At 36.0% G+C, this 26,715-nt stretch overlaps 1 protein-coding gene across 1 annotated transcript in view; it reads right to left on the bottom strand.

The window, feature by feature from the left end:
• CERKL (ceramide kinase like) overlaps positions 1 to 26,715 on the bottom strand; it is a 45,233-nt gene that overhangs the window by 7,994 nt on the left and 10,524 nt on the right. The window contains exons 2-6 of the mRNA XM_057363746.1: positions 16,935 to 17,177; positions 12,317 to 12,448; positions 7,923 to 7,986; positions 5,624 to 5,766; positions 740 to 814 (exon numbers count right to left, since the gene is read on the bottom strand). Of these exons, the coding sequence (XP_057219729.1) occupies positions 740 to 814; positions 5,624 to 5,766; positions 7,923 to 7,986; positions 12,317 to 12,448; positions 16,935 to 17,177 (657 nt within the window). The remainder of the gene's footprint in view (positions 1 to 739; positions 815 to 5,623; positions 5,767 to 7,922; positions 7,987 to 12,316; positions 12,449 to 16,934; positions 17,178 to 26,715) is intronic.

Below are 26,715 nucleotides of genomic sequence, written 5' to 3' on the forward strand. Positions count from 1 at the left end.
AAAGTCATAAAGAAAGATTGTTTTGAGGGTAATATTAACATTGCCTAAGTATTTGCAGTTTCCTAAGTCCCAAAAATAAGGTTTGCACGAGCAACCTAGTCTTTCCTTTACGCATAATTACATTTGCACATTCAAAACACATTTACTGTGCAGACMCAATGGCAAGTGATACAGTTTTTCTGATGAATAAAGCTTTCTTATAGAAACTGTTAGTGTTTAAAATAAATGCACCTCAACCTAAAAAGATGAATAATACTTTCTCAAAAATATGACAATACTTCCTAAGAAGTCCAATCCTAATCACTTCCTCAGATGTTTTGTGAGTTTTCCTATTGTCTTCAGCAGGTAAATTAAATTAAAATAATCAAGTGATTATGCAACCAATCATTGCATAATAACACACACAGAGTAGCACTATTCACACAGTCATGTCTGGAAAAGGTTACTTTGTGCATTAAAACAACATCATAGTAGGGCACAAATGCCAAAATCAGATATTGTTCCAAGGCAGATTTTTGTTCCCAGAAGCTGAGGTCCTCAACCTTTGCTAGATGAACCCTACTCAAAGAACCATGACCTTTCCAGTCCACTCTAAATCAAGTGGTTTTAAACCTTTTGGGTTTCAAAGCCTTACAATATCCTTTACAGTGACACAGCTATGCCTTTACTGAACAAACTGGCAAGCTACTAAATGTTGCCTTATTATTTAAAATCAAGTAATGAATGCAATAATATTTACCTAGAACAATGTGCAATGTCGCAGTCACTGCATGTTTAATACCATAGAGTGTATGGGCCAAAATATTGGTGGTACCTGTGAAAGTGAACACAAACTGCTGTAAAAACATGAGAGATACAGAATAGAAAGAACAAATATATACAGCACTTTTAATTACTGCATTTAAAAAAAGAAAAAAAAAGTCCCCCCATAAATTCTCTTGCTAGCAGCAGAACTTGTCATTCTGAAGTACGGAAGAGAGGAAAAGGAAAGACTATCACATTTCAAACAAGAGGCATTCAATAGCCAAATAAGCCATTTTAAAGTGTCATGTACCAAATTGATCAAAATTGTTTATCCCCAAAYTCTGCTATCTTGGATGTCATGCTAGTGGTAGGAAAAAATACTGAATGTGCAAAGGCTGATGTACATAATTACAAAGCTCTAAAGGATCATGTAATTCTTATTCAGAAATTTATCTTTGGGTTTTTTTTCAATAATTTCTCTAAATAAAAAAATGTAAGATAACTGGGAATCTCACAGATCACCTGTAAAGTCCTTAGAGCACCTTAGTCTCTGAAAGTAATTCAGGACTTCATGGAAAGCTGTCATAACATCAGAGAGAGGAGCTCTGAGTTCCYACTGCATGAAGGAAGGGAGTACATCTATTATGGCAACAGATATCCAAAACCTGCAAAACCCCCTGCATTTGGCCCAAAAWACAATTCTACAAGTGTATGCCCAATATTATTTCATGTTTGAATGACTCCAGGTATTTAACTTSCAGATCCAACTAGCTCTGCTTTGCCAGTGAAGGTAGGTAAGATGTAACTCAAAAACACTCAAATATTTCCTTCAATCAAARTCACACAGCTCTTATCAACAGCTATGGGGATCTCTCCAAAACAAAGGAAATCACACACACAAGCAGCAGATCACTACAAGTCAATGATTACTTCCTGTAAGTSAGAACAGGGAAGCTGTTATTCTGAAAAAAATATTTTACTTCTCCCTAAATATCAAGCTAATAAAAGAGCACAAGGAGGAATATAGTCTAGAAAATCAACCTTGGTATGAGTTTAAGCTGCAATCCTCATTTAAGAGTAATTTATCAATGCAGATGGCAGCAAGATGCCAAATGACCAGGGCTGAAATCGGTACCAATCTTCAAACTGWCTTTAATGAGACTTAAATCTCATTCCTACTAAACAGGATAGGCACAAGTAATTGCATCCCTCTCTTAAATCTTTGGAGCTCATTAACATTTCCAGAAGTAAACAAGGCAAAATCCCACCCTTTCACGACTCCTAGAGAGATAAAACCAACTCTCTATGTTCAAAAACGTTAAGTACAACATCCACCCTTCCACAAGTTGAAGAACCAGAACAAGCACTGTTTTTGTGGGAGCAAGGACCATCATATTCTCTAAAAACYCCACTTAGTACATGCCTAACAGCATTTTTGATCCCAATAATGACTGAATAATGTACCTCATTAATTAAGTCCTATATAAGCACGATGCCAGACAAAATAACCCAAACCAAAACAAATAAGCAAACCCAAAACACAGCCTATAAACAAAGCAAAACCTATAAAAGTTTACCAAAGTAATAACTCAAGCTTTTCTGATTTAAGTGGTGATTCAACAAGAATGGATTTAATGCCATTATTCATACTCCCAAGTAATCTTTTCCCCTGTGTAAGCTCAAGATATTTACCAATAACTGCTGTTCCCCTGAACACTATTATATTACTTCAGAAATTAAAAACCTTTGATGCCCATGACTTGCACCCCTCACACATTAGTCAGTCACAATTTTAGTTCTCACTCCAGCTACTCAATTTAATGTACAAAGGTTTCACCCATTCAATTCCATCTCTATTACCAGCATTTTTTTACAGAAACAATGAARATGTTAGTACTCCAAAAATGCAATACTGTTCAAAATATCAATCTATTTTCCTGACATTACAAAYGACTTCATCCAACCTCCTTCCCACCAAAAGTGCAAAAGCATCTCAGTAAGAACAGAGTATCGTCAGGTTATGTAAAGCATGACTGATGAAGGTACCAAACAGAAATCGTRGAGAAAAAAAATTGTCCTTGGAAGTGCAAGCACTTCTGCAGTACAATTAACTTAATTAACCAGACAACATGAATATTCATAAGGTTGTTAATGTCTCCCCCATCCAAACAGATAAATGTGATGTAATGACTTCCTAGTCAAGCATAGCTAAAATTCTGATGAAAACTGCACCAACATTTTGGKTCTTTGCCTGAAATATCACAGAAATTAACAGCCCCCCAGTAATASTTTATTTTCTGAATTAATTGGAAATCATGAATTTATTTAAATGAACCTCTTTGGACCTAAAGGTTCACAGGCATCAGATAAAGATTGTCTCTTGTTCTGTAACAACTGGATAGCTTTTTTAATGTCCTTCCAGTTCCCCCTCCCCTTTCTCTGTTTCCCCCTCCGTACAGTTCCTTAGCAGTAGTTCCCATAGCAACAAACACTCTTGCTAATGGCCAGCAGTACAACTGCAGGCTTCCCCACATCTCAGCCATTTGAWTTGGACCACAATAAGGCAGCTCAGTGGAGTATTTTAGTAAAAACATACTCCCCTCTGGACCTCTCTCTTCAGGAGGTAAATTGTTTCAAGAGCATCTCCTGCCCATCAAGATGATTGGAAGTTCAAAACGCTGTCTTAACTACTTATTATAGAGGATAAAACCAGATTTTAAGCCACTCACAYAATACTATCCTGTAACACAGTTGCTGTTTCTACTTGGCTGGAAAATCCTAATGATTTTGTACAATGGATTTATGGTGAGGAAGAAAAAAGTTGACCAACCAGAGTTCCATCTTCATGGGAACAAGTATCAGACTCACCTGTTTCCTAACTGACTACCTCATGGAATATCAGCACAAACAAACAATAGATCATTTTAAAAAACTTTTAGGAGTTCTCACAGTATCATTTTATAAATTGTTCTTATCCTCTTTTAACAAAAATCTACACCATTCTGTGTAAGAAACTGTACTCTTTTGAGTTTACAAGTCCTTTYTGATCATTACATATTTGTCTTAAACTGAGGAGAGTAAGCACCAGTGACAAGGMACAGTGACCTACCACAACATGGAGTCAGGTGCTGGAGAGATTCCATCCCAACACCATCGAGATATTCAGAGTAACTGAGCAGGTAAGTCATTGAGAACTTCTGTTCTCAAATTCATTATCTTCATGTCTTCGAGACTGATGCCTCTTCTACCAAGGGTTTTTTAATTTGAGAAAAAGCTAATGTAATCTTGCCCCTTTACAAGGAACTAATCTCTGTTTACATACTGCTCTTCTATGCGCAAACCAAGTCAAAGCATTTAAAAATCTGCTTGATCAGTTCAAAGTGACTTGCTCCGTTTTTTGTAGAAAATTAAACCAATGATTTGCTGTTCTACTGACTGTATGAATCTTTTCCTTGTTTAAAAACATCTGAGAAACTATGTCAAATAGTCTTAGCTAACATCCACACCACAGAGTACTGTTCTACTTCAAAAATCCTCCTCATTTCAAGAGAAGCAATTCATATACCAGTCCACAATCAAACCTGACTGTACTAATTTGTGCTGGTTTTGGCTGGGGCAAAGTTAACTTTCTTTGWAATGGCTGCTATAGGGCTGTGTTTTGGATTTGTGCTGAACACAGGGTTGATAACACAGAGATGTTTTTGTTACTGCTGAGCAAGGCTTACACAGAGCCAAGGCCTTTTCTGCTTTTTGTACTGACACACTGGTGAGAAGACTTGGGGTGCATGGGGGGCTTGGAGGAAACACAGCCAGGACAGGTGACCCAAACTGACCAGAGGAACATTCCAGAYCATRTGACACCATGCTGAGTATATAAAACGGGAGAAGGTGGGACATTTGGAGTGATGGCATCTGTCTTCCCAAGCCACTGTTAGGTGTGATGGGCCYCTGCTCTCCTGGAGGTGGCTGAGCACCTGTCTGCCCATGGGAAGAAGCRAATGAATTCCTTGTTWGGCTTTGCTGGTGTGCACAGCTTTTGCTTTTCCTGTTGAACTGCCTGTATCTCAATCCAAGAGTTTTCCAGCTTTTACCCTTCTGATTCACTCCCCGATCCCACTCCAGGGGGAGTGAGCAAACAGCTGCATGGGGCTTGGCTGCTGGCTGGGGTTAAATCATAAAAGTTCTTGTTAAAGCCTTCCTGCTGGGCAAAGTTATACTCCAAGAAGGGCAAATACAAACACTGTGAGTAGAAGGGCAAATGCAGAAACTGGAAGGAGAAGGGACACACAAACCCCCCAATACWAACAAACAAAAACACACCATGAGATACAAGTTAATAAAAGAGCAAGAGGACTCTTCAAGAGAGACAGATTTTCATGTCTGTAAAAGTAAAGAAGAGAGAAAGCACTTCTGTGTGCACTTTTTTTAATATAATGCACAAAATGTATTTCTGGGCCACCATTTTAAAATAGACCCTAAGCATGAATCCAAGTGAGAACCCTGCCAAGGAAACTGGAGATGTAAGAAAGGAAAATCTAGAAAGCAAAGTTTTCATTTGGTATAATTTCTGTCAGGCAATGAGGAYGAAATTTGATCTTTGCATGGATCAGATGAAGCTTACTTTAGTTTCATTTTTTCTCAGCTTCTTCCTTCAGGCAAAGAGCTCATCTGTGCCATTACTATAAATTATCATCACAATTTAAAATCAAGTCATTTGCAATCAATATAAATCACTAATTTAGGGCATTTATTCAATAACTCCCTTACACAACTGAAGCTTTAGCATCAAGAACTGCCTTTAGTAGCCAAAACTGCAAAACATACCAGAGGGATTTAGAACAGATGATTAACACAACGTAACAGTACCTTTTATTCTCACCTGCTGGTATCACTCCGAGAGGAAGCGGTGCTCTGACAGGCTTTGATACACAGTCTGTGCCTTTTCCAGCATCTAGCTGGGCTCTAAGCAGTAACCCATGAACAAYTTCACTGACAGATCCATCTCCACCWACACAAACCACCCTGTCAYGAAACAAAAATGCCCAAGAGTTCAAAATCTTCTATAAGCTGTACAAACAAGTGGAAGGCAGCTATGTCATACCATTTCAAAAAGCTAAAAAATATTCTTTCTTTAACAACAAGCTTGGGTTTCACTGCCAGATCAGGGAGTGTTACCTGAATGTTTCTTAAGCATTCCTATGTCTGCTTTCTATCTGAGTAGCAGTAAACATATTTAACAACTTGAAAAGTTGTTCTACCTCATCACACATAATGCACATAAACTGATCAGATGAAAGAACCAAACACATGTTTAAGTGTCTCAGTGGAAAAGCTCTTTACATCCTTCAATGCTGACCCATACAAATGTTCTGATGCCTTTTAACTGTCATTATGATAACAACTCACCAAATATTACAACTGAATTAAAAAAATACAAACTGGAAACCAGCTATTTTCACACACTATGCAGGCATTTCAGGGATTTAGCAAGGTCTAAAACCCTAGTGCCAGCAATCCTTTGCACAAAGGTACTTAATCACTGCTTCTGGAGCACATAATTAAACTCCCACCTGCTGTGGCTATAGAGACGAATGCATTTGCCTRTAAAAGCTCTGTTACAGCAAACCTTTTCTTCCCTTGTTGTTGTTTATTTAAGTACATATTACAGCAATTCTCCAAATTAGTAAACATATTTTAATGATAAGAATAGTAATAATACATTCCATGCATTTATGCTAGAAGCATCACTTTAGGAGGCGTTCACTTAAATTGTATTTGTTTCATATATCTGTATGAATGCAGTTGTGAAACTGTGTCCAATAATTCCACCAGGTAAAATGGGTCAGAACTTTATAAGAAAAAACTCATGCTATTATTAATATTATTAAATGTTTAAATTCAATTACCTCATCTCCTTTAACGTTTTTCTTCAGTTCCTATTATTATTATTTCCAAGCTGATTTTTCATCTCTAATTTTTAGGAATGCTTCCCCTATTAATTAAATATTGCCACATTAAATAAAAAATACAATACATAGCTTGAAGAATAGAATATAAAAGTTTGAAGCACATTTTCTTCCTGCTTGCAATCAGTAGTCATCATCTGTCTTTTGACTCATTTTTTGTTTATTCCCAGGCTTAAAATTTTCTGTCACAGTAACAAAACCAATAAATCTTTAAAGTCTGATAAATTGTATACCCAGAAAGACTTGTGTGGATTGTCTTCTGGCTATTAAAAMTTTTGAAAACAGATGTATTTTCTTTTGATTTTGGAGAGCTGTGTAGATGAAGAGTCCAASGAATAACACGAAAATGGTGCTAATTTTGATTTTTATTATTTTAGCATTAATCATCAAAGGTTGCCTTTTTGGCTGGAAACAGAGACACCATCAGGGACCTGGGATTCCAATGCTAATCAGTGACAACCTGCTACGCATGAGGAGTACAAAATCTTGAGCAAACAAATTTTACTTAAACTTTGAGGAAGGCTTCTGAGATGAAGAAACATCTATTTAACCATCAAATGCAACTTGATYAATCAACTCTTCACTAAGATCTGACTAACCCAGGCGACTCTAAATATCCTAAATATTTTAGGCTCCTGACTAGGGAATAAATCCATGCATGGACATTGTCTATTTCTGTCCCTGTACAAACAGGAAGACCCAGCTGAGATAGCAGCATCACAAATGCAGTCTCTCTGTTTGTCACCAAAGCTCAGCCACAAGTCAGGGGGAAAAAGTATGCTGCCAAATTGAACAAGTGCCTGAATTTTCACTGTGCCTAAAAAAAAAAGTGGATAGCAAAAACGTTAGAGTACACAAGACATATGCCTATGGTCTTTCAAAATAGAATAACTGGGGAAATCTGAGAAAATAAATTATATATCTGAACAAACAGCTTGGACAAAGAATTAACACATAGGAGTGTTGCTCACAGAAAGMACTGAGTTATAAACTTCCAGTTTACTGCTGCAAACCATAAGCTTCAGTTTACTTCATTTGCTRTTAACATGTAAGGAACCATAACCCTCCTAGAGAGAAAACCAAATGCAGAAATTGTGTGCTGCTCTACTGCTTACAGTGTGAAAAATTAATAAAAAAGAACCAGTTGTCTTGCCATGTSTACATTTTTACTTGAATGGTGAACCTTATAATCATAATCACTAACCAACTTACCCATCAAATGCCTGGAGATCACATTCTTTAAGTACTGAGAGAGCATGTCCTTCATATTCAGTTACTGTGGAAAACATCAATTATCAGCAGATTAGATCATTTTAAAGGGTTTTAAATTATTTTGCCCATCCAACATAAGGAACACAGAGCAATTAAATTCAGATTATTTTTTAAATCATTAATACACTAAAAGTATGACAAGTTATATTTTGCAGTTATGCTAGCTAACAGCCCAAACATTAAAATTCAGCTGCTATCAGATACACAGCTATTTAGTGCATTTAAATTCAGATAATTCAAGATGTTTGTTGCATCAAAATGCAAGTTTTAGCACTGACACAGTTGGTAAACTTCAGGAAAATAAGCACACCCTCAGTTAAGACTGAATTACTTCAGGATCAATCAAATTTAATTGCCTTTGTGTTAGGATATGCAAATTGATAAATCAAAAATAAGAGGAGTTAGACACAGAAGTATGAAATCAAGCCAAATACCAGTGACAACAGAATATAACACACAGAGGAAGGTGGCACAAGTATACACCAGAGTTCATAGCCTCTGGAGGAAATGAATCTGTCACTCCACATTGATGTCTCTGTGTTTGCTGATACCCTATATAGTACTGTAAATGCCAGCGAAGACAGGATAAACTGGCATACTACAGATGGCACAAAGCATCATAACTACATTTAGCATTTTCTAGGGCAGCTTTGCCAGAAGAGACAGCTCAGCTGCAGCCACCCATCAAAGATTTTTGCTGACTGACATGACACTTGCAGATGGATTTTTTGTGTAAGAATGTGCATCATTATATGCAAAATTACATTAATCTTTCATGCTTGTCTGTCCCTGGTGCTTGCATAGTTCAAGGCTTTTCTCCAGTGTTCCTAAACACAGCTAAAATTATTAGTCTTGGTGTCTAAAACAATCATTCCATATCTGTACCTGTTCCAACAATATTTCTACAGACTGTTCAAATGCTGCTTACAAGAACTGAAAACACCTCTATCTCTTCCTATACACACACACACACACACACACACACTCAAGTACGTATGTAGATATAGTGAGTGTGTATCTTTTTTCCTAAAAAAATAAAAAGGAAGACAAAATCAAAACAAAAGTGACACAATTTTTACACTTCATACTAAAAAACAGTATATGTTGCCTATAACTTTGAAAGTCCCCAATCAGTATCAGCAAAGTTCTAATGCTTGGTGTTTTGAAAATTCTTAATTAAAAACTAGAGTTGTTTTGATTATATCAAAACAGAAACACTATAATAACTTCTGGGAATCATTTACAGAATTTACTTCCATGCAGGGCCTCTCTGGAATATCRAAGCACATTTAAGCTGCCATATTCAGCTTTGCATTACCAATGGAAGCCATGCTTTTATCAGTATCTGTAGGCTGTGTGAAGAATGGCCATAAAACTGTGCATCATGCAAAAATGCACAGGGGTTCAAATATCTTATCATTGCTTAGCTGTGAAACTCTTCCCATGAAAACACAGAGTTGGTTACCAGGTTACATGCCTTTGTAAATGAACACGATGACATTTAGAAAGTTATGAGTACGGACTAATTAAAATGGAACAGTAAATAAGATTTATTTTGCAACAGAAAGCATGCTCAGTGCTTTCCCAATGTAATGTAAGTTATGCTTACTATTACCAAATTAATTCACTCAAAGAACAAGGATGTGAAAATAAAGAGGGCTCATGCCTACAGAGAAATCAATAAAGGCAGTAAAAATGAGYAATGTTAGCCAGATTAACTCCATCTCTCTGAATCTAATAGCTTAAATTTAGAAATTATGTAGAAGAACTGCTCAAGGCTTAAGATTGGGGAATTCCAAGAAAAGAAATTTCAAATTTGATGAGAGAATTATAGAGGATCCATTTTGACACATCTTTACAACAAGGCAACTAAAAAATGGAGTTTCAGAAAAATTTTGGGAGAACATGCAGAAAATAATTCAAGTAGGAAAAAAACCTGGAAGCATCCAACACAGGCATTAAAAGACCATATTTAAGAAGTTTTCTGCAGCCTTGACAATCTCCAGAGGGGCATGTATAAATCATTCTGATAGCTGGAAAAAGCTATGTGTTTGAATATTTGGCACTGTTCCAATTCRGAGGGAAAATCAACCAACCAAAAAAAACCCTACTTGTTATATTTTGGTAATAGAAAAAAAGCTTCTTCCATTATCTGAGAAGGATCCAGGTTACATATTTGACCAAAATATTATCACAACAATATTATTTCATGATTATTTGACCATTTCTAATGCATAAAGCTTTTATTTTTCAAGAAAGTTTTGCTCTTAAGGGTCAGGTAACAGCACCCTGAAGGAAGGACACCAGAGGTGCAGCTCATTTGARCAGTCAAAGGAACTCCAAAAACACCTTAAAAAAACCAAACACCAAACACAAACACCAAAAACACCTCCTCACACCGCAAACAAGAACTAAGGGCTTGGCCTCTGCATATAGGAAAAGCAAAATACAATCAGTTCAACACTTCAAAACAGGGCATGCTTTCATGTGACACCTCAATACACTGGCACTCCTGTCACAAAACTAGGAAAAGAAGTGAGACAAGCTAGGATTCTGCCAGGGTTTCCTCTATTTATTTTTCTTTAATTGTGTGTAAGATTTTGCAAGGTTCTAATATATTTCTCAAATACTACCTCCAATTATCACTGTTTGCCAGTACTGCAGGTATCTCAACTCAGTGGAGTCAGCTTTTGTAGAACTCAATTTTTGGAAGATTCACTGTTCATATCCTAGCAGCCACATCCCAGCTGCAACATAAATGATTGCCCAATTCTTCAAAGAGGCCAGATTCGAGCTATTGTTTCACCTTAGCTACAGCTAAAAGTATTGCTTCAGTTTAAATTTGCTAAGTCACTTTTTCTAGTGCACTAAGCACTTCAGAGATTTGCTTACTGCATGTAACAAAAATAACTCAAAAACCCAACAAAACAAAATCCACTCCGTAAGACCTTCGGTTCTTTTTACCAAAATTAATACAGCTGTAGCATATAAAGTAATTTGTCATGAAAAATAAAAGGAAAAACCCCCCAAAATGCAAAAATAATTAGAAAAATTAAATGGTACTTCAGCACTCACTTGTTTACATACATATCTTTAGATGGCTGTACGTCCTTGTGTAGGAGAGAATAAACAYGAGAAGTTTATTCCAAGAGAAGTTACAATGAAGAACAAGATCTGGAAAGTCTGATCAAAGAGGAAGCAAAAATTGCTACCAGTATACAAGATTGGCTGAGGGGAACTCTGTCATTCAGCTTTTCACAGTCAGTCCCTGATGGCCTGRGGTGTTTTTAGTAACCTGCAAATTYTGCATTTTGTATGCACTAGAAGCCACTTCAGAGGTTGAAATTTGCAATAAAATTTTGTGCTCAATGAATTTTAAGCTATAAATATGTGTAAATGTAAAAGTCTAAATGTAAACTACCTTCAGTGCAAAACTCATACAAAAGCCTTGACAATTTCAGTATCTAACACACCTTTCTATGCCACTAGTTATGTACATAATGGCCATGTTCCAAAAAAGCAGGAACAACAAGACGCACACTCCAACCTCATCAAACCCAAAACGCTTATGGGAGGGAAAAAAACTCAGTCAAATTTACTTGAAATAAATTGCTTCATTTTATTAGAATATGGACCCAGTGGATAGGGCTTCCACTCAGCACCCACCACCACCCTGGTATTTTTCAATGCATAGTTCTTAGTTATTTAATTCTCTACCAGCATTGAAAACTGCAATGTAGTTTTSTCTTTTTGCCTGTAGGAGGAGTGTTAGGCAGCTAATAAGCACAATAGTATTTCAACATTGACAAAATAATCTTAATTAAAGGATAAACCACTCAAAATTTTTCTGGCTCAAAGCTGAATTTTCCTGTTCAAATTTAAAATGCAAATAATTGAAAAATAAACTTAAAACTGTTTTTATTCCACTAGCAAAAATATTTTTAAAACCTTTACAAATTACATTCACAGCTTGCATCAGAAGTTATTTTAAAAATTGTGACCAAACAAGGCTAAGTTCACCATAATGCAGGAACAACTCTGAGCAAGCATTTATAAGACTGCCAGATACTAAATTTTCCTAAAAAATGCTTCTTTAAAAAATACCAACAATACATTACTAGTATTGATTGCTATGGGTGAAAAATACTGAATCCATAACAGAATTACTAAAACTTTTTTTGACAAAATCAAAATACATTGTGTTGTATTAACCAGAGTTCCAAATGCACTACTTGCAGTCAAAGGCAAAGAGGATTAGCAGTAAATTCAAATTGTCTCCTATGCCTAAATATCAGTTTCACAAAGGGTTAAGCCATGCTTTTGAAGCAACTTACCTGTGACATCAGTTTTTATGTCAGCAAGGTTAAAAAGAGGCGCAACTTTTTCATAATAAACATGWGCAGCTTCTCTTTTGTGGCTGCTTGGATTAACAAACACTTTCAAGGATTTTGGTCTGTTTTGAAAGCCTAAAAAGAAAACACAAAACATTTACGATTACATACAACCTGACATTTTTTTAATAACTTAAATGAATTTTTAATATTAGAACTAGTATAATACTTTACCAGGATAAGAAAATTACAGTCTAAAAAAGTCTCAATTTCTTTTTGCATATGCACTACTTATGTTTAAATTACAGTATTGATTACTTTTGTGTACACAACTAATAAACAGTTGTAAGAACCAGAAAAAAGGTGTATATCCCATAACCTAGCTAGGCCCTGATTCAGGAACAGGGTGGGTGTGAAGTTCAAAGTTTGGGCACCAAAAAAAGAAACTAAATGCAAACATAAAACCACAAAAAAAATCTTTTGGAATTTAAAGACATACTCCCAGCAGGCACATGAAAGTAACACCCAACAAAACTGACAGCTCAATCCAATGCTTTTCTTTTCTGAGAGTGCAAATCAAACCATGCAAAGGAAATTTTCTCATTGTGAAAGAGGTGAAATCAACTTACTTTTTCAGAGAGATAAAATATTGCATTTACAGAATTCTTTTTCACAAACAAGSCTTTTGAGCAGAGATGKTACACTACGGAAGTGGTTTTGTTTGTACCAAATAATKGCMAACTRACATGCAAGGATGACAAAATTTACTACTTTACCATTCCTGATGTGCACTGGACACTTTAGAACACACCAAAAGAGCGAGTTTAATGAAAGCATATCCAGTAACAGCCAAAGATTAAACTTTCACACAAAATTATTGCGAAGCTTATTTGAAGTGTTTTTAAATAATAATCTTTTAATTGYCTTTAAACGACATCTCTGAATGAATCAATGTCAGTGACTATGCCGTGCAACTGATCCCCGTCTGGCAGCCTTTTGGTGCTCCCTAACTGGTGTTCTGCCATTGTTTGCTCCGTTTGAAACAAACCAACAGCCGAAAGCAGGAAGGCCAACTGTTCCCCCAGTGCTAACAAATGTGCTAATATGCACTAGTTTAAACTTGATCTATCAAGTGAATCAGTGAACCATGAAGGGTGGTGGGTCAATCAGGGTGTTCTGGAAACAAAGGCTGCGAGGGCAGCAGGGACGCTGTGCTCAGACATACATCTGTGCTGCTTTCAGGCCTTGGCCCTAGCAAAATGGGTTTATGTTACAAAAGTTAAGAGCCTAGCATCGTGTCATTGCCACCTACATTTATAAATACTTCATCCAACATTAGGAATATTATACATGAGAAAAACGAACAACACGGGATGGATTTGTTAATGTAACTATGGAGACACCRCKGTTAATATTAACTAACCCAAGTTAATGTTTAACATTAATGGTTTAATTAAAACTTCATGCATGAAGTTTCAGGCAATCRTATCAAATCCCAGTGTGATAGATATGACAGTGCAGTAGATAAAAACAAAATGCACTTTGCACTTTTTCTGCTACTTTATCATTTATTCCTAACCATATTTACTGACTTTGGTTAGTTTATAGAGTTTTTAAGTAAAGCTTTTTCAAATCAACTGTCTTGTTAAAAAAAAATAAATTCAAATGGATGAGTATTGACAACTATGCATTTTCTCGCATTTCTGAGCCTGCCTCAACCTCTTAAGAATGACTGTGTATTTGCATGTACAGAGGGTTTTAGATTGAACAGTGAATCCTACTGACACAGTGTCCCCACACACCATGCCCCTAAGTCCTGTACAAAAAGATATGATGCAGAAATGGAAAGCACTGAGAGTGAGGTGTGCACCAGGACTGACATAAGATAACAGCACACAAGACTCCGTCTGAGCTGCCCTTTGGGGCTCTGCAGCAGCCAGCCCAGAGCCAAGGCTCCATAGTTGCATCAAGGTGGCAGTGGCTCTCCTACATCASTTTAACACACACGTGGTGTACAGATCAGATTTCACGAACACCACATCATCCAGCAAGCTCTTCAGACCCAGCTGGCATGCACTGGAACAGCACCAACATTTGTCAGAAAATCAGAACTTAAATACGGGAATACGACAGTAAAAAAACTTTGTTACCCTGTCACACACACATGAAAAAGCATAATAGCAGTCACAGTAACTAAATTCTAGACAATTATATCTCTGTGTGCTCAATTATGCAACAACAGGCTTCATAAAAAATTATAGCCCAGTTAAACTTTAAATTGAAGTACTCAATGCAAAGTCAAAGCAACAGAGGACACTCACTATGAAGATAATAAAAATACACAGGGAAATACCATGTACAAAACATTCTTGTCAGACATAAATCACACAGTGAAAAGGAAACTGTGTACATGAAATTTCAGGGGGGAAAAAAATCTTCTTTAAAAGTTTAGAAATTTCATTAGAAAACTCCAGACAAACTTTAACTCATATCATCACTGATAAACTTTCTCTAGTTGTTCCTTAATTAATGTATATGCACAAAAATCTAAAAACTTGTCAAAGAGTAAGGTAAACAAGTAGAAATTACATTTATCTGCAGAGGAAACACAGCTGTCAGTAACATGTGCTCTCATTTGTCAGAATGTCTAAATATTACTGTCCAAATATATATACATACTATTTTGATAAATCATCTGCTTTTAATTTGCTCCAGCCCAGAAACAATAAAAAAATCCTTCAAGTAAATAATGCATCAGTTAATGAAAATTTACTTTGTGATCAGATAGATTGAGGTGGGAGGGTGGGTGGGGAAGCAATTTTTACTATTTTAGAAGGATAAAACCAGAAGTAGACAATTTGAGTTCATTAAAACAATGACTCCAGCACTAATATTGAAAAAAAAAATAAAGCTGCAGCAAAAACTATTAAAATCTATTATTGTTTCACACAGAAATATCAGTCACTGAGAAATCAACAGACCTCAACAGCATTGTGTACTTTTAGTTCAGACTTAGAATATACACATTAGTAACTGAAATTATGAGGGGTTTGTTCTGTTATTTTTATCATTTGAGTCCCGTTTATTCTTGAAGTAGAAGGCAAGGAGAAAAAATGTACTGATCAGAGATCCAAAAAAAATCTGTGTGAGCTCTGAGCTTCTGGAGAAAGACCGGAGCAGGAACTTGAAATGGCATTGCCCAGAATACTTTTTTTCAGGTTCAGGTGGCTTCCAATTACAAAGCCATAAAACAGAGGCTGCACCTCGAGGTCAAGACAACCTGAGCAAGAGATACTGCAGCTTTTTTTTACTGTGAACATATGGTATCACTGCTCCTGATAGATGGAGGGTAATCTGGGAACAAAACAGACATTTGCTCCTTATGCAAATGTCCTTGCCTTTATGGGTAGCTGGAGATCTACAGGAATCCTGGCACTTCTGCAGATTGAGATATTTCATGATAAAGTCYTCCAAAAAGGGAAAAGGGAAGGCACTTCTTAATACACATTTTCATTGGGAAAATTCAAAGCATACCATAAACAAACAATGTAAGAATGCACCATTAATAATTCATGTTGTTTCTCTAATATCTGCTTGTGAAACTTTACYAGAAGTACACCAAAAATCAGTATTCAAAGCGTTGTTATAAACACTACAGATGTACAAGATCTGAATTCCATAATCTGGAAATCATAAACTTTTAACAATTCAGCTGGAGTTCTAACAGTCTGTTACAAGCTACACAGTTTTTCTTCTGTAATAAACAAACTCGTTTGCTATAACCTGTAAACAGAGGCACATTGTGGAGCTAAATCAGAGAGTCTGGAATTGGGGAGGGGATGTCAATTTATTGGGGAGGGGATGTTATTTAAATCAAAAGTGTGCTGTATTCTGTGTCTTCCAACGAAAAAAAAAAAAAAAAAAAACCAAAAAAAAACCCACCAAAAACCAACTAATCCAAATAAACAAACAAACAACCCTATAATAGGTTAAACAAAGCCTTCTGAAATTGGCATTAGCCTAGGCAAGCACAGAAAGATATTTTTAAAGTAAAGAATTGCCTTCCACCACTAGTACCAATGAATTTTGTATGAAATTATACAACAGGAGTCCTACAACACCCTAAGAGCACTRCCTCCTGTGAATTTATGAAGATGAGGAAAGTCTCTCCCATTAGTCTCCCAAAGAATCTGGAGGTCTCAAGTGGAAGCTCCTAAACATCACCAGAAAGTTCCTGAAGAGTTCCCAGAAGTGCAACTATAGTAGTACCATCAGGTGTGATGCAATTTCAAGTGAAAAATCAACAAAATATATTATTTCTTTCAGAAGCAGATTTCCCAGAAGACTCTCCAGTCAGAATAAACTATTTCTTTTCAGCAGCTTCCAAAACACTTCCAAAAATAGCATCAATTTGTTTCATTTTTACAGATACATGARTCAATTACTGTCACTTTCCTAAATTTTACACTTCACCATGGAAAACTTCAGTAGTAAACATCTGCCAGAAATAACATTCATATCTGTGTCTAAATTTCCATGGGCAAAATGTTTCTAAGCTTCACTAAACCTCATGCATTGCCAATAGAAATAAATATGACATAAATCCCAATTTAATGCTTACCATTCAGAATTTCCTTCAGATGTCTAAACCACGACTGACAATGATCTTCACTCAAGTTATTTAAATGGACAGCACAGTCTGTGAGCTTATTCTCTTCTTTATTCAAGAATTTAAAAATTGTGATACCCAACAAAGTACCACCTTTTTTCTGCCCTGCAAAACGACGACGTTTCAGTTTTACTGAAAATACATCTTTCATTTCAATAATCTCCTCTTGAGACTGTAAAGCCACATTGGGATCACCTGGAAGGGAAAAAAAAGAAAAAAAAAGCATTACCAATATGACGGGGAGTAACAACTAAAAAAATATTGTTAAGGCTTTATCTCTAGCTTTACTTCTTGCATCTGTTCATGCTTGAATTGAAACTTATTGCATATTATATCCCTCAATCACCAGTCTTTTATTTTATCAACTTTGTTATGTTTCCAGCTGTACAAACAACACAATTTCAAAAATTATTCAGCTTTCTGTTAAAAAAAAAATTTAAAAATTTCACACTCTAAGAAATACTTTTTTTGTATTTGCATTCAAAACCTGAATTCTTTATTGTAAATCACTGCAAATCATAACAGTTGCATACTCCTAAATCATAGATAAGAAGGTCTGCTATGACCAAGCTGACTATACACTCAGGATATTTTTTCATTTGCTACAACCATTGCCTTCTGCTTACATCAGAAACACACCAGAAAACAGTTAAGCAAAAACAGAYGAATATATCAAAACTTTGTTACCCATCTTCAATTTAATTTTTGATTTATGAATTCAGTTCAGAAGACAAAAAAAATAGTTTCAGAAACGTTCTTGCGACAGTTCAAGATCCTCATGCCAGGGGACATTTGTGTTAGGCTAAGTGAAGGTTTTCTTGTCTTGAGGCTGTTACACACATGGATGCTGTGGCTGCAGACATTATCACTTCACTTSCAGGAGCCTTTTGGAGATTTATCAGCTGAGCCACTATGGTACAGGCTTCTCATTTTTCTGCTCTCCTGAGCTGCATTCCTATTCCTTAAAAACAAAGTCATATACACAAACTGAAGGAAAAACRTCACCGTTCCTGCAGGTATCAGATTCTTTGGACACAGAAAGCAAAATTTCCCTGCTTTCTTTGCAATTAYAGCAGATCTGATCCAGCAGACCAATAAAGGCCCCTTTGCAGGCCGAGGCAAGGAATGCTAGAAACTCAAAAACTCTCCCAAATGTAACAATAGCTCTGTCAACTGTTACTTTCTCAATAGCAAAACCCAAAACAGATTCTGTTTGATGAAAACATCACAAATTCTGTCATGCCAATGTTATGGATGCGCACCACAGAGAAGTTACAAACATTAGCCTGTCTTTCTCAAGCCAAGGAAAATGAAGGCCTATTACAGTACTTTTCATTCCTCACTACCTTTTAAGGACTGACATTTAGTCATAAGCCAGGTAATGTCTGCATTATCTTTTCACAACTATTTCAGCCAGCTACTCATTGCTAGTGTATCTTCCTCTTATTCTGTATTTATCAAATTCTTATTTGCAAATATCAAATTCTTATTTGCAAATATCTTATGCTCAGATGCATATCAAAACTTTTGATTTGTAAAATAAAACATTCATACTAGGCAAAACTAGACTTTCAAAACCAGTATTTGACTCTGGTTGTTTTACAGGAATACATTTCCATGCACCTCAAAGAAGSATATAAACTCTAGGAATGCCCAATTGTAAAAAACCATCATTGTCCAGTTTTAATTTGCAACTAGCAAGTAGGATTAGACAGCATAATTTTATTAAAGTTGTAGAGAAATCTGCATAAAATCCCAGGTATATTCTATAATTTTCATCTTCTATGCTTACCAAAAATAAGACCATGGCAAAGGCAGTAAAATTTTATAAAAAAAACTCAGATAAAGAAAATTTAAGCCATGAGCTGTATTTATAAAACATTTCTGGTGTGAGATAACAACCAAGCTTACTTTTGAAATAAAGTATTTATTGGATTAGACACTGTTTTAAACTTCAAAACCGTATTGGCTCRTTTGTATCATATTGGTTATTGCAAGCAGTTTCAGGACATTAACTGTCCTCTCACATTACTTAGAAAGATATTGGGTACCATCTGTTCTTGCAAGAGATTTAAGTATACATCTATTAGATATCATGCTATTTATTTAATTCAGTACCCACTTTCTATTCTTGTATCTTCTGGGAAAAAAAAAAAGTCAATTTAATTACAAGGAATAAAGATAATCTCTTCTACCAGGCTGCCCTGTCATCATGAAAGCAGAGAGGGAACCTAAAGTCTAAAGTAGGTTACAGGCGTTAGGGAAGAGCAAAACTAACAGCACTTAACATTCAACAAAGATCTAACAAAACCAGAATATACGGCACTTTAAAAAAAAGTTACTATAAGCCAAGGGCTTGTCCAAATCAATCTCAGCACATCTGTCTGATGTAGAGCATAAACAGGATTAGAGTTGCATTTATCTGCTTGACGCTAATTGTACTCACAGTTTCTGCACATGTCCACTTTTTTTTTTTCCAAATACCGCATGAAAAAAAGAAAAATCTGCCTGGATAGATTAATTTCTAGGAAGTTTTATGCCCCTATTTATCCTCTCACTAATTTCAAGCAGTGAGACTATCCTACATTCTTCCYATTTATGGCAGTCTAATCTCTTATTTAACAAAAAATTATGTCTAAATCAACCATGCTGAGCTAAATCAGAAGATGAGGAACTAATACACTCAAATAGAGTTTAATTGTGAATAGCAAGCAAAGTTTTAATTAGTTAACAGTGTTAAAGTAGGCTTTAAACAAATAGAAATACTTCAGGTTTTTAGTAAAATTGACAAAAACATACACRAAGAAAAAAAAGCAGCACTACTGAAAAATAGAACAGTTTTAAAGAAAATGTGGTATTAAAATATAAACACCAACAATTCAACAAGGAAACACTTTTGGACTGTTACCTTAGCACAGAGGCACAAAATTTAGAAGTGGCACTTAAGGACTCAATTTCCATAACAAATATTTGGAGTGCGTGGAAAACGGCAGAAAATACACATGAAATGTGTCTGGAAAATTCAAGTACAAGAGCTGGACACAAAACAAAGTGTGTCACACTCTGTTGGYCACAAATGCTTCCTGTGACCCTTGGCAAGGCACCTAGCCCCTCGGACTACAATGGAGAGAGAAATCTTTTACACATTTTAGGCTCTCTGTCTWTTGCACTCTCAAAGTTTACTTCCTTGGTAGTTGTTTGATACAGCTGAATGCAGCGTAACGTTACAGAAATAATTAGAATTTTTTTTAAAAATCATAAAGACTATACAAAGCAAAATTCAGCAATCAGTACTTATTAAAATGTTTTATTATAAAACAGTTCTTTATTATAAAATTGATCACAGACCATCCTACACTGTATGAACAGTACTTTCAAAATAACCATTCAGGACATTCAGTAAAGCATAACTATATTAATATAAACCCAAAAATAAAATAAATAGAATTTAAAATTAGATTAGTTTAGACAACACGCCTATAAATTTATGTTTAGGAATAGTTAATATGGTAATGTCTAATGCATATAAACCAGCACCTATTAATCCATCAGTTATTAAATCCATTTTTCCCTCATTATAAATCAGCAAAGCACAGTAAGCAGTATGCAACTGATTCATAAAACCTCTACAATTTTCAGCTACTTATTGATTAAGAAGGGCTGGCAGTGAGAAAAGCAGGTATGATCATTCTTGCCAGAAAAACTAAGGAACACTGTAAAGCTTGTCTGGCTATTTAGCACGTAATTAAAATATTCTAAATATGAGACATAAAAGCTATTTTCAAAACACATGAATTTTGAATGAATTTTATTTCAAAAAGATAAGTTATACAACACTTCTGGCAAAATTTGATGCTATGCCTCTTACTCTTCTAGCAGAGATGGCAAAATTCTACTTTCTGCTTGCCAGAAGTATCAAACATTAAGTTGAGGAGAAGGTGGTACAGCAAGGGCCAGGCTGGAGAGGGGCTGATTTYTGTCTGAAGATTATACTCTGTTCCTTTTAAATGGTGCTGCAGGAAAAGCGTAACACAAGCAGGGCCCTAACCTAGAAACACATTTCTCAGACTGTGTGCAATGACCTGCTTGGGAGCAGCAAGGAGCTCAGAAAGTACAAGGGACTGAAGAGATGCATCTCAGTTTCTCCAGAGCTGGAGAGTAAAAGCAGGGTGCAGCCACTAACTTTACCTTTTAATGGCAGCTATTCACTCACAGCAGCAGCTGTATTCCTTCAGGGCAGAAAACTGAGCTTAAAAACATCTGACAGGGATAAAACCCATTTTCATTCTCCTTCTCCAGAGAATCTTAGGCTGAAGTGATGTATTTTGCCAAGCAAATGCAATACCTTGCTGCTAATCCCTCTCCCAGCACAAASAGCCACCCTCAACTCCCCTGCCATGACTGTGCAGTCCAACCTTTTTCCTGAAGTCTGGCTCTGGGAAAAACCCAGCTGAGCCAAAGCAACTCCCTAAAGTAACAGAGATTGCCCATTTTTCTTTTTCTCCCCAGCTTAGTCTTCTGACAAGTTCTTCAGTATAATCARTTCAACACAAGTCCTATAAAACCAGAGCTTATAAAGTGGTAAGAAAATTCACAGCAGGGAAGAAGGAAGAGCTGGAAGCGTCTCCTTTCATCAGCAGGAAGCCAACATGGTCTGAGCCAACCTACTATGCATTTTCACTTCCAATTGCTACCTCCCCAAAAGTCACACAGATCAAGAGTCAGTAAGAACTGGAAAAGATGCACAATGGCTTCTTTTAATTCTTTAGAGCTCTAGTGACATCTTATACATTAAAAAAATTGTCTCAAAATGAAACTTCACTTTACGAAACTATTATGACACCTTCAGTTACATTTCACTGGACAAGGAGTTATTCACTATTCTAGCTAAAAGAAGCTGTCTTATTTTAAACTTCCATCACAGACAGCTACCTCTAAAAGGAATAGTTTTATGAAGAATAATAATAAAAAAAAATAACTGTAATGAAATTGCACTTCAGATTTCAATTTTTCAACACAGTACTAGCAAAAAACCCCAAATGTCCCATAATTTCCCAGTGCAAATCGCAGTCACGAGATAAAAACTTACATTATGTAACAGAACAATTTCACTTACTTTTAACAATTTACTATATTCAGCATGGGCAAACCCATCTAAAACTGCAACCTCCTACCTTTCACCTTCCCCTTGTCTCTCACCACTTTTCAAATGGTTCTTTCCCCAAGACACCACAACTAGCTGATTCTAATCCCTGTTCTCTGCCATATCTGTTAAAAACTAATCCTCAAGCTTCTGAACATCCCCATCCAACCACGAGGGCTGTTGCTTGGATCCAGCCCCTGTGCACAGCATTGTATCACAGCAACTGGAGTAAGAGCAGCTTCAGCAAATATTTGGTGCAGCCCTTGAAGTCTTGAGTTGGACCATGCTCAGGCACTTTAAATTTGGTTAAGCTTCACTACAGCTTTAAAAGTTGGCAAAAGACAAACTGCTCTGAGAAAGTTTGACAGTGGTTGCTCTATCTAATTCTGGATGAATCAAAACAAAAGATGATTCTGGCTACTGGGAGACTGAACGTGAACAGTTCAGTTGGTCCCATACTGTAAGTGCATAAGTTTAGTACAGCTCAGAGGCTGTTTCTGCTGGAGCTGATGCCTTGTGGAGGAAGGCCAGGCCTGGGGACCTCCCCTCTGAGCACGTCCAGATCTCAGAGTGACACTTTCACACAGCATCCTGGGTCTCCTTGATGTCCAGCAAGTCATGGAAAAGGCATTTCCTCTTGTAGCAAGGCTCAGTAGACATCTCTCTTTGTTTATGGACTACAGGCTAATGGCAGAATTTTGTGAGAAAAACATACAGAAACTGGCAGTTCAAAAAGTCAAATGGCTTACTGAATAAATACCTCCACAGAAGTGCATGATTAAGGTTTTAGCACGAGGCCTAACTCTGTTCCAGACAGAAAACAGCACTTTAAGGAAGACTTTCCCCTTCATTCTACTAGAAAGGATTTGAAGGAGGTGATGAATTTAAAAAACGAGAAGATCTATTGGGAATAATGCTAGAACAAGGTAAGYTGGAAGGAAGCAAGGCAAACAACAACTGACTCCCATCCTGAAACATTTGAGAGGATGCATGAAGCAAAGRCTTTGCTTCAAATAATTACATTTTCTCATTAACACCACAGCAAGAAAGAGGTCACTGGAAATATACTATAGAAAGTTCTACATTCTATGTGAAGAATATGGCCCACATACTGCCAAATTTGACAATATGTTTGAAAAGTAGCTGCAAACATTTCATTTAGCAGCGAAACTGAGGCTTTTCATTTAGTAAATGAAAGGAGTTAYGTAAGAAACTTTGGAGTAACAAGATGGTAAAAAGCATCAGCAATTTCCATAATTTTCTAAAACCTCTGAAAACATAAGCATCAGATTAAGTGATTGGTCTTACACAGACCAAACATACAGCCATCATAAAATGGAATTCATTTCAAGAGAGATTTCTGAAATAAACAGAAGACTGGGATCTAATAGCTCACATRATTTAATAAAATACACTAGAAGACCTGAAAGATACCAAAGAATCCCCAAAGAGGAAACATGAGCTTAATTTTACATTCCCTCAAAAAAATCTCACATATACACAGTGTTTTATCAATTTATGTTGCAATCATGGCAATTACTTCTGTCATTTCAGAAAACAAGGGGAAGTAGGGAAACAAATAATCTCTTACAGACACATGCCATTACTGAGTTTGCTCAAATACAAGTTAATAATTAAGTTAATAATTTTACTTGGAGTCTTACGTGCATCAAATCTGCCTCAGCCTCAAATAGAGATTTAGAAACCATCCGTACTGCTAAATATCAGCATYTCAAGGAACTCAACATGCCTTAAATACCGGCATTTTACTAATTGCTGGAAAAAATTTTCAAGAAACATTTTCTTCAGGAAAAAAGAACAAGCAGCCCATTCTAAACAGAAGTCAATTTCCTTCTGTAAACTACTGATAATACATACAAAAAAAAAAAGCAAGTCATGCTTTTAGGTATCAGAGCCATCAGCTGCTAGATGAGCTCATCCATGAACTTCTACATTTGGCTTTATCCTCATTGATCTCAGGTCTATCTTTTTTTTCAGACTTTYATGAAGAAAACTGCCATCCTTCATGTCATTGTACCTGCATCTCCTACACTAGCCCAAGGGCAAGAGACAGCAATAGCACCACCAGAATCCTCTGACAAGCACAAAACCCTTCCCTGATCCCACTTAGGAACAGGAAAAATGCAGTGGCTACACCACWTTGCCTGCAGGGGTGAATGAATTCTATTTTGTTCATGTACAYCACATTTGTAACAAACTTAAAAGCACCAAAAAAACCCCAGAATTGTGTGATATGTCCTTTATAATATAGATATTATATATAATAATATATATATATATTCCCCCACTTCTCCTTCGGGAAACTATTCATATTTCTCTAACTTTGTGAAATATTCTGTCAGATCAAAAATACAATTTATACTACATGATAGATGTACCATACAAAACTACTTAGAACACAASACCCAGTTTAAGGTATTCTTAGTCAATTGTGCAGTATACAAATTAGCCCTTCATATAAAGAGAAAGCTTACAAAATGCAACACTCCAGAAGCTTTCTGGTATTACAATTATTTTTATTATACAGAATTGACTCCATTTGCAATGATGCATARTTCTGAAAAATTAAATTCTCAGACTTTCATCAATTTTAATTTTTTTTGTAGCTTAACAGTATGACAAAGCTCTTACAAAAGATTTGATACCAATATGATGTGACACAACTGAACCAAACCTTAATTTCACTCACAGTAAGAAATCACAGGATTAAGTAACACTGTGCAGTCTTTTAGAAAAGTTTATTGCTTCCAGATGGATGCAGGTTTCCTTTCAGCACTGATTGTATCTTCTGTACACAGGGTGCCAATGTTACTATAAATATAGTCAAAAGCAGTTATAAAGATAAATTATTAAAATATTGACATAAACAAGCTCACACACCAGTGCTTCTCTGCACAAAGTAAGGACAGCTACATTAGAGCRCTGTCTGCGTCACAAATGTTAAAAACAAAAATGCGTACGCCCTTTTTAGAAACTACAGCCCGTGTATGAACGAGCACAAATATCCAAGGTATCCATAAAATGATTTCTCGTTCCAACTGCGTGCTCTTTGCCCCATGTTGTGTAGTGCCATGTGTTTCCCGGCATGGGGCACACAGCCGAGACTCCCACCTGTGCCTGTGGATATCTGCACCAAGCTCAGGATGTGCTCACTTCATTTAGCAGCAGAACTGTTGGGTGCACGCTGCACTACACTGACGGCAAACTAAAATGGTTAATAATAAATATCTTTAAGCTAATTTAAATTTCACTCCATCTGCATCAGAATTATCAACAGGTCTACASAATGTTTTGCAGAAAAAAATAATTCTAGGGAATTACTGATTCATCTATGAAAAAATTATATGTACTGTTATTTTGAAAATCAAAATACACTCAAAATTGTCCGGTGAAGCCATTAATTTGAGTTGTTTTAATATTTTACATTGTTCTGCTGTTCAGAAATTATATGAATAAAGGGTAATGAGTAATTTAAAACATTATTTGAAATTTTCATGAGATTCTAAAAAATCTGGAGATCAACATTTTGAATTGTGACATAAGCAATGCATGAAGTAGGATAAGTTAATGCATTTCAGAGAACATGCAGAATTCATCAAATATTTTATGATTAAAAAGTCAACATTAAGTAACATGACATTCAAAATTAAGTCTAGAGATAATTTTCACTTTTATACCAAACTACATTAGTTAMTAAGTTATACACAGAAACCTACTTATTTTCTGGCAGGCTGATCAGCTGCTTTAAAACAGAGTCACTTGTCAAAAAAACCTCAAAAAAAMCCCCATTCACCCCAAAATGCTCCACAATGTCGGCTTTGCATCCTGGCATGTACCAACAACTTCCAACAAACATCTCYTAAGTATTTTAAGCAAGTTCTTTGACATCTCCCACCAACTTCTCTTATCTCCAGTGTGGYAACTGCACCTACACATCAAATTTACATATCCAATCCTAATCCTAGTACYAACTACTAAAATCAAACAGAGAGATTACTGATCGGCATGTCAAAAAAACCCAAAAACCAAACAAGCCAGTTTCTGATGAGTTTGCACTGTTGGATAAACACAGCAGGTGACAAAGAGCACTTCAAATCTCCCATAATATACACAAATTTTTATTCCCCCAAATTTTAAATGCTAGCATTACACCTATATGTAGGATTACCACTATGAGGTTGAAATAAATATCTTATTTGCAAAATTTGTGAATTTTATTCACAGCATCCCACATATGGTTGCAGGGTCAGAGAGCAATTCTGGTTCAGAGCACCCACACAGAGATGCATCTTCAAACTCTCCAGCACGCACTTGCACAGTGTTTTACTGTTACTGTTCCAAATAAACTTTCCTCTATCACAATATTAAACCTATTTAGCTACTTTAAAAGTAAATTTAACAAATATTAGTTTCTACACATATCCAGCCRCACATTACAAATCACACAATAATCTTTGACTGAGCCATGAAGTGAATTAATGCAAGAAAATTCTCACCATCTGTGTTCAAGAAATAATCAGTATTGATACCTTGGCACACATCTTTAAGCTGCTGACATCACAAATGGAA

This window comes from Malurus melanocephalus, unplaced genomic scaffold (genome assembly GCF_030028575.1).
Source record: "Malurus melanocephalus ecotype Western Australia unplaced genomic scaffold, MMel_1.1 scaffold_30, whole genome shotgun sequence".
NCBI classification, from domain to species: Eukaryota; Metazoa; Chordata; class Aves; order Passeriformes; family Maluridae; genus Malurus; species Malurus melanocephalus.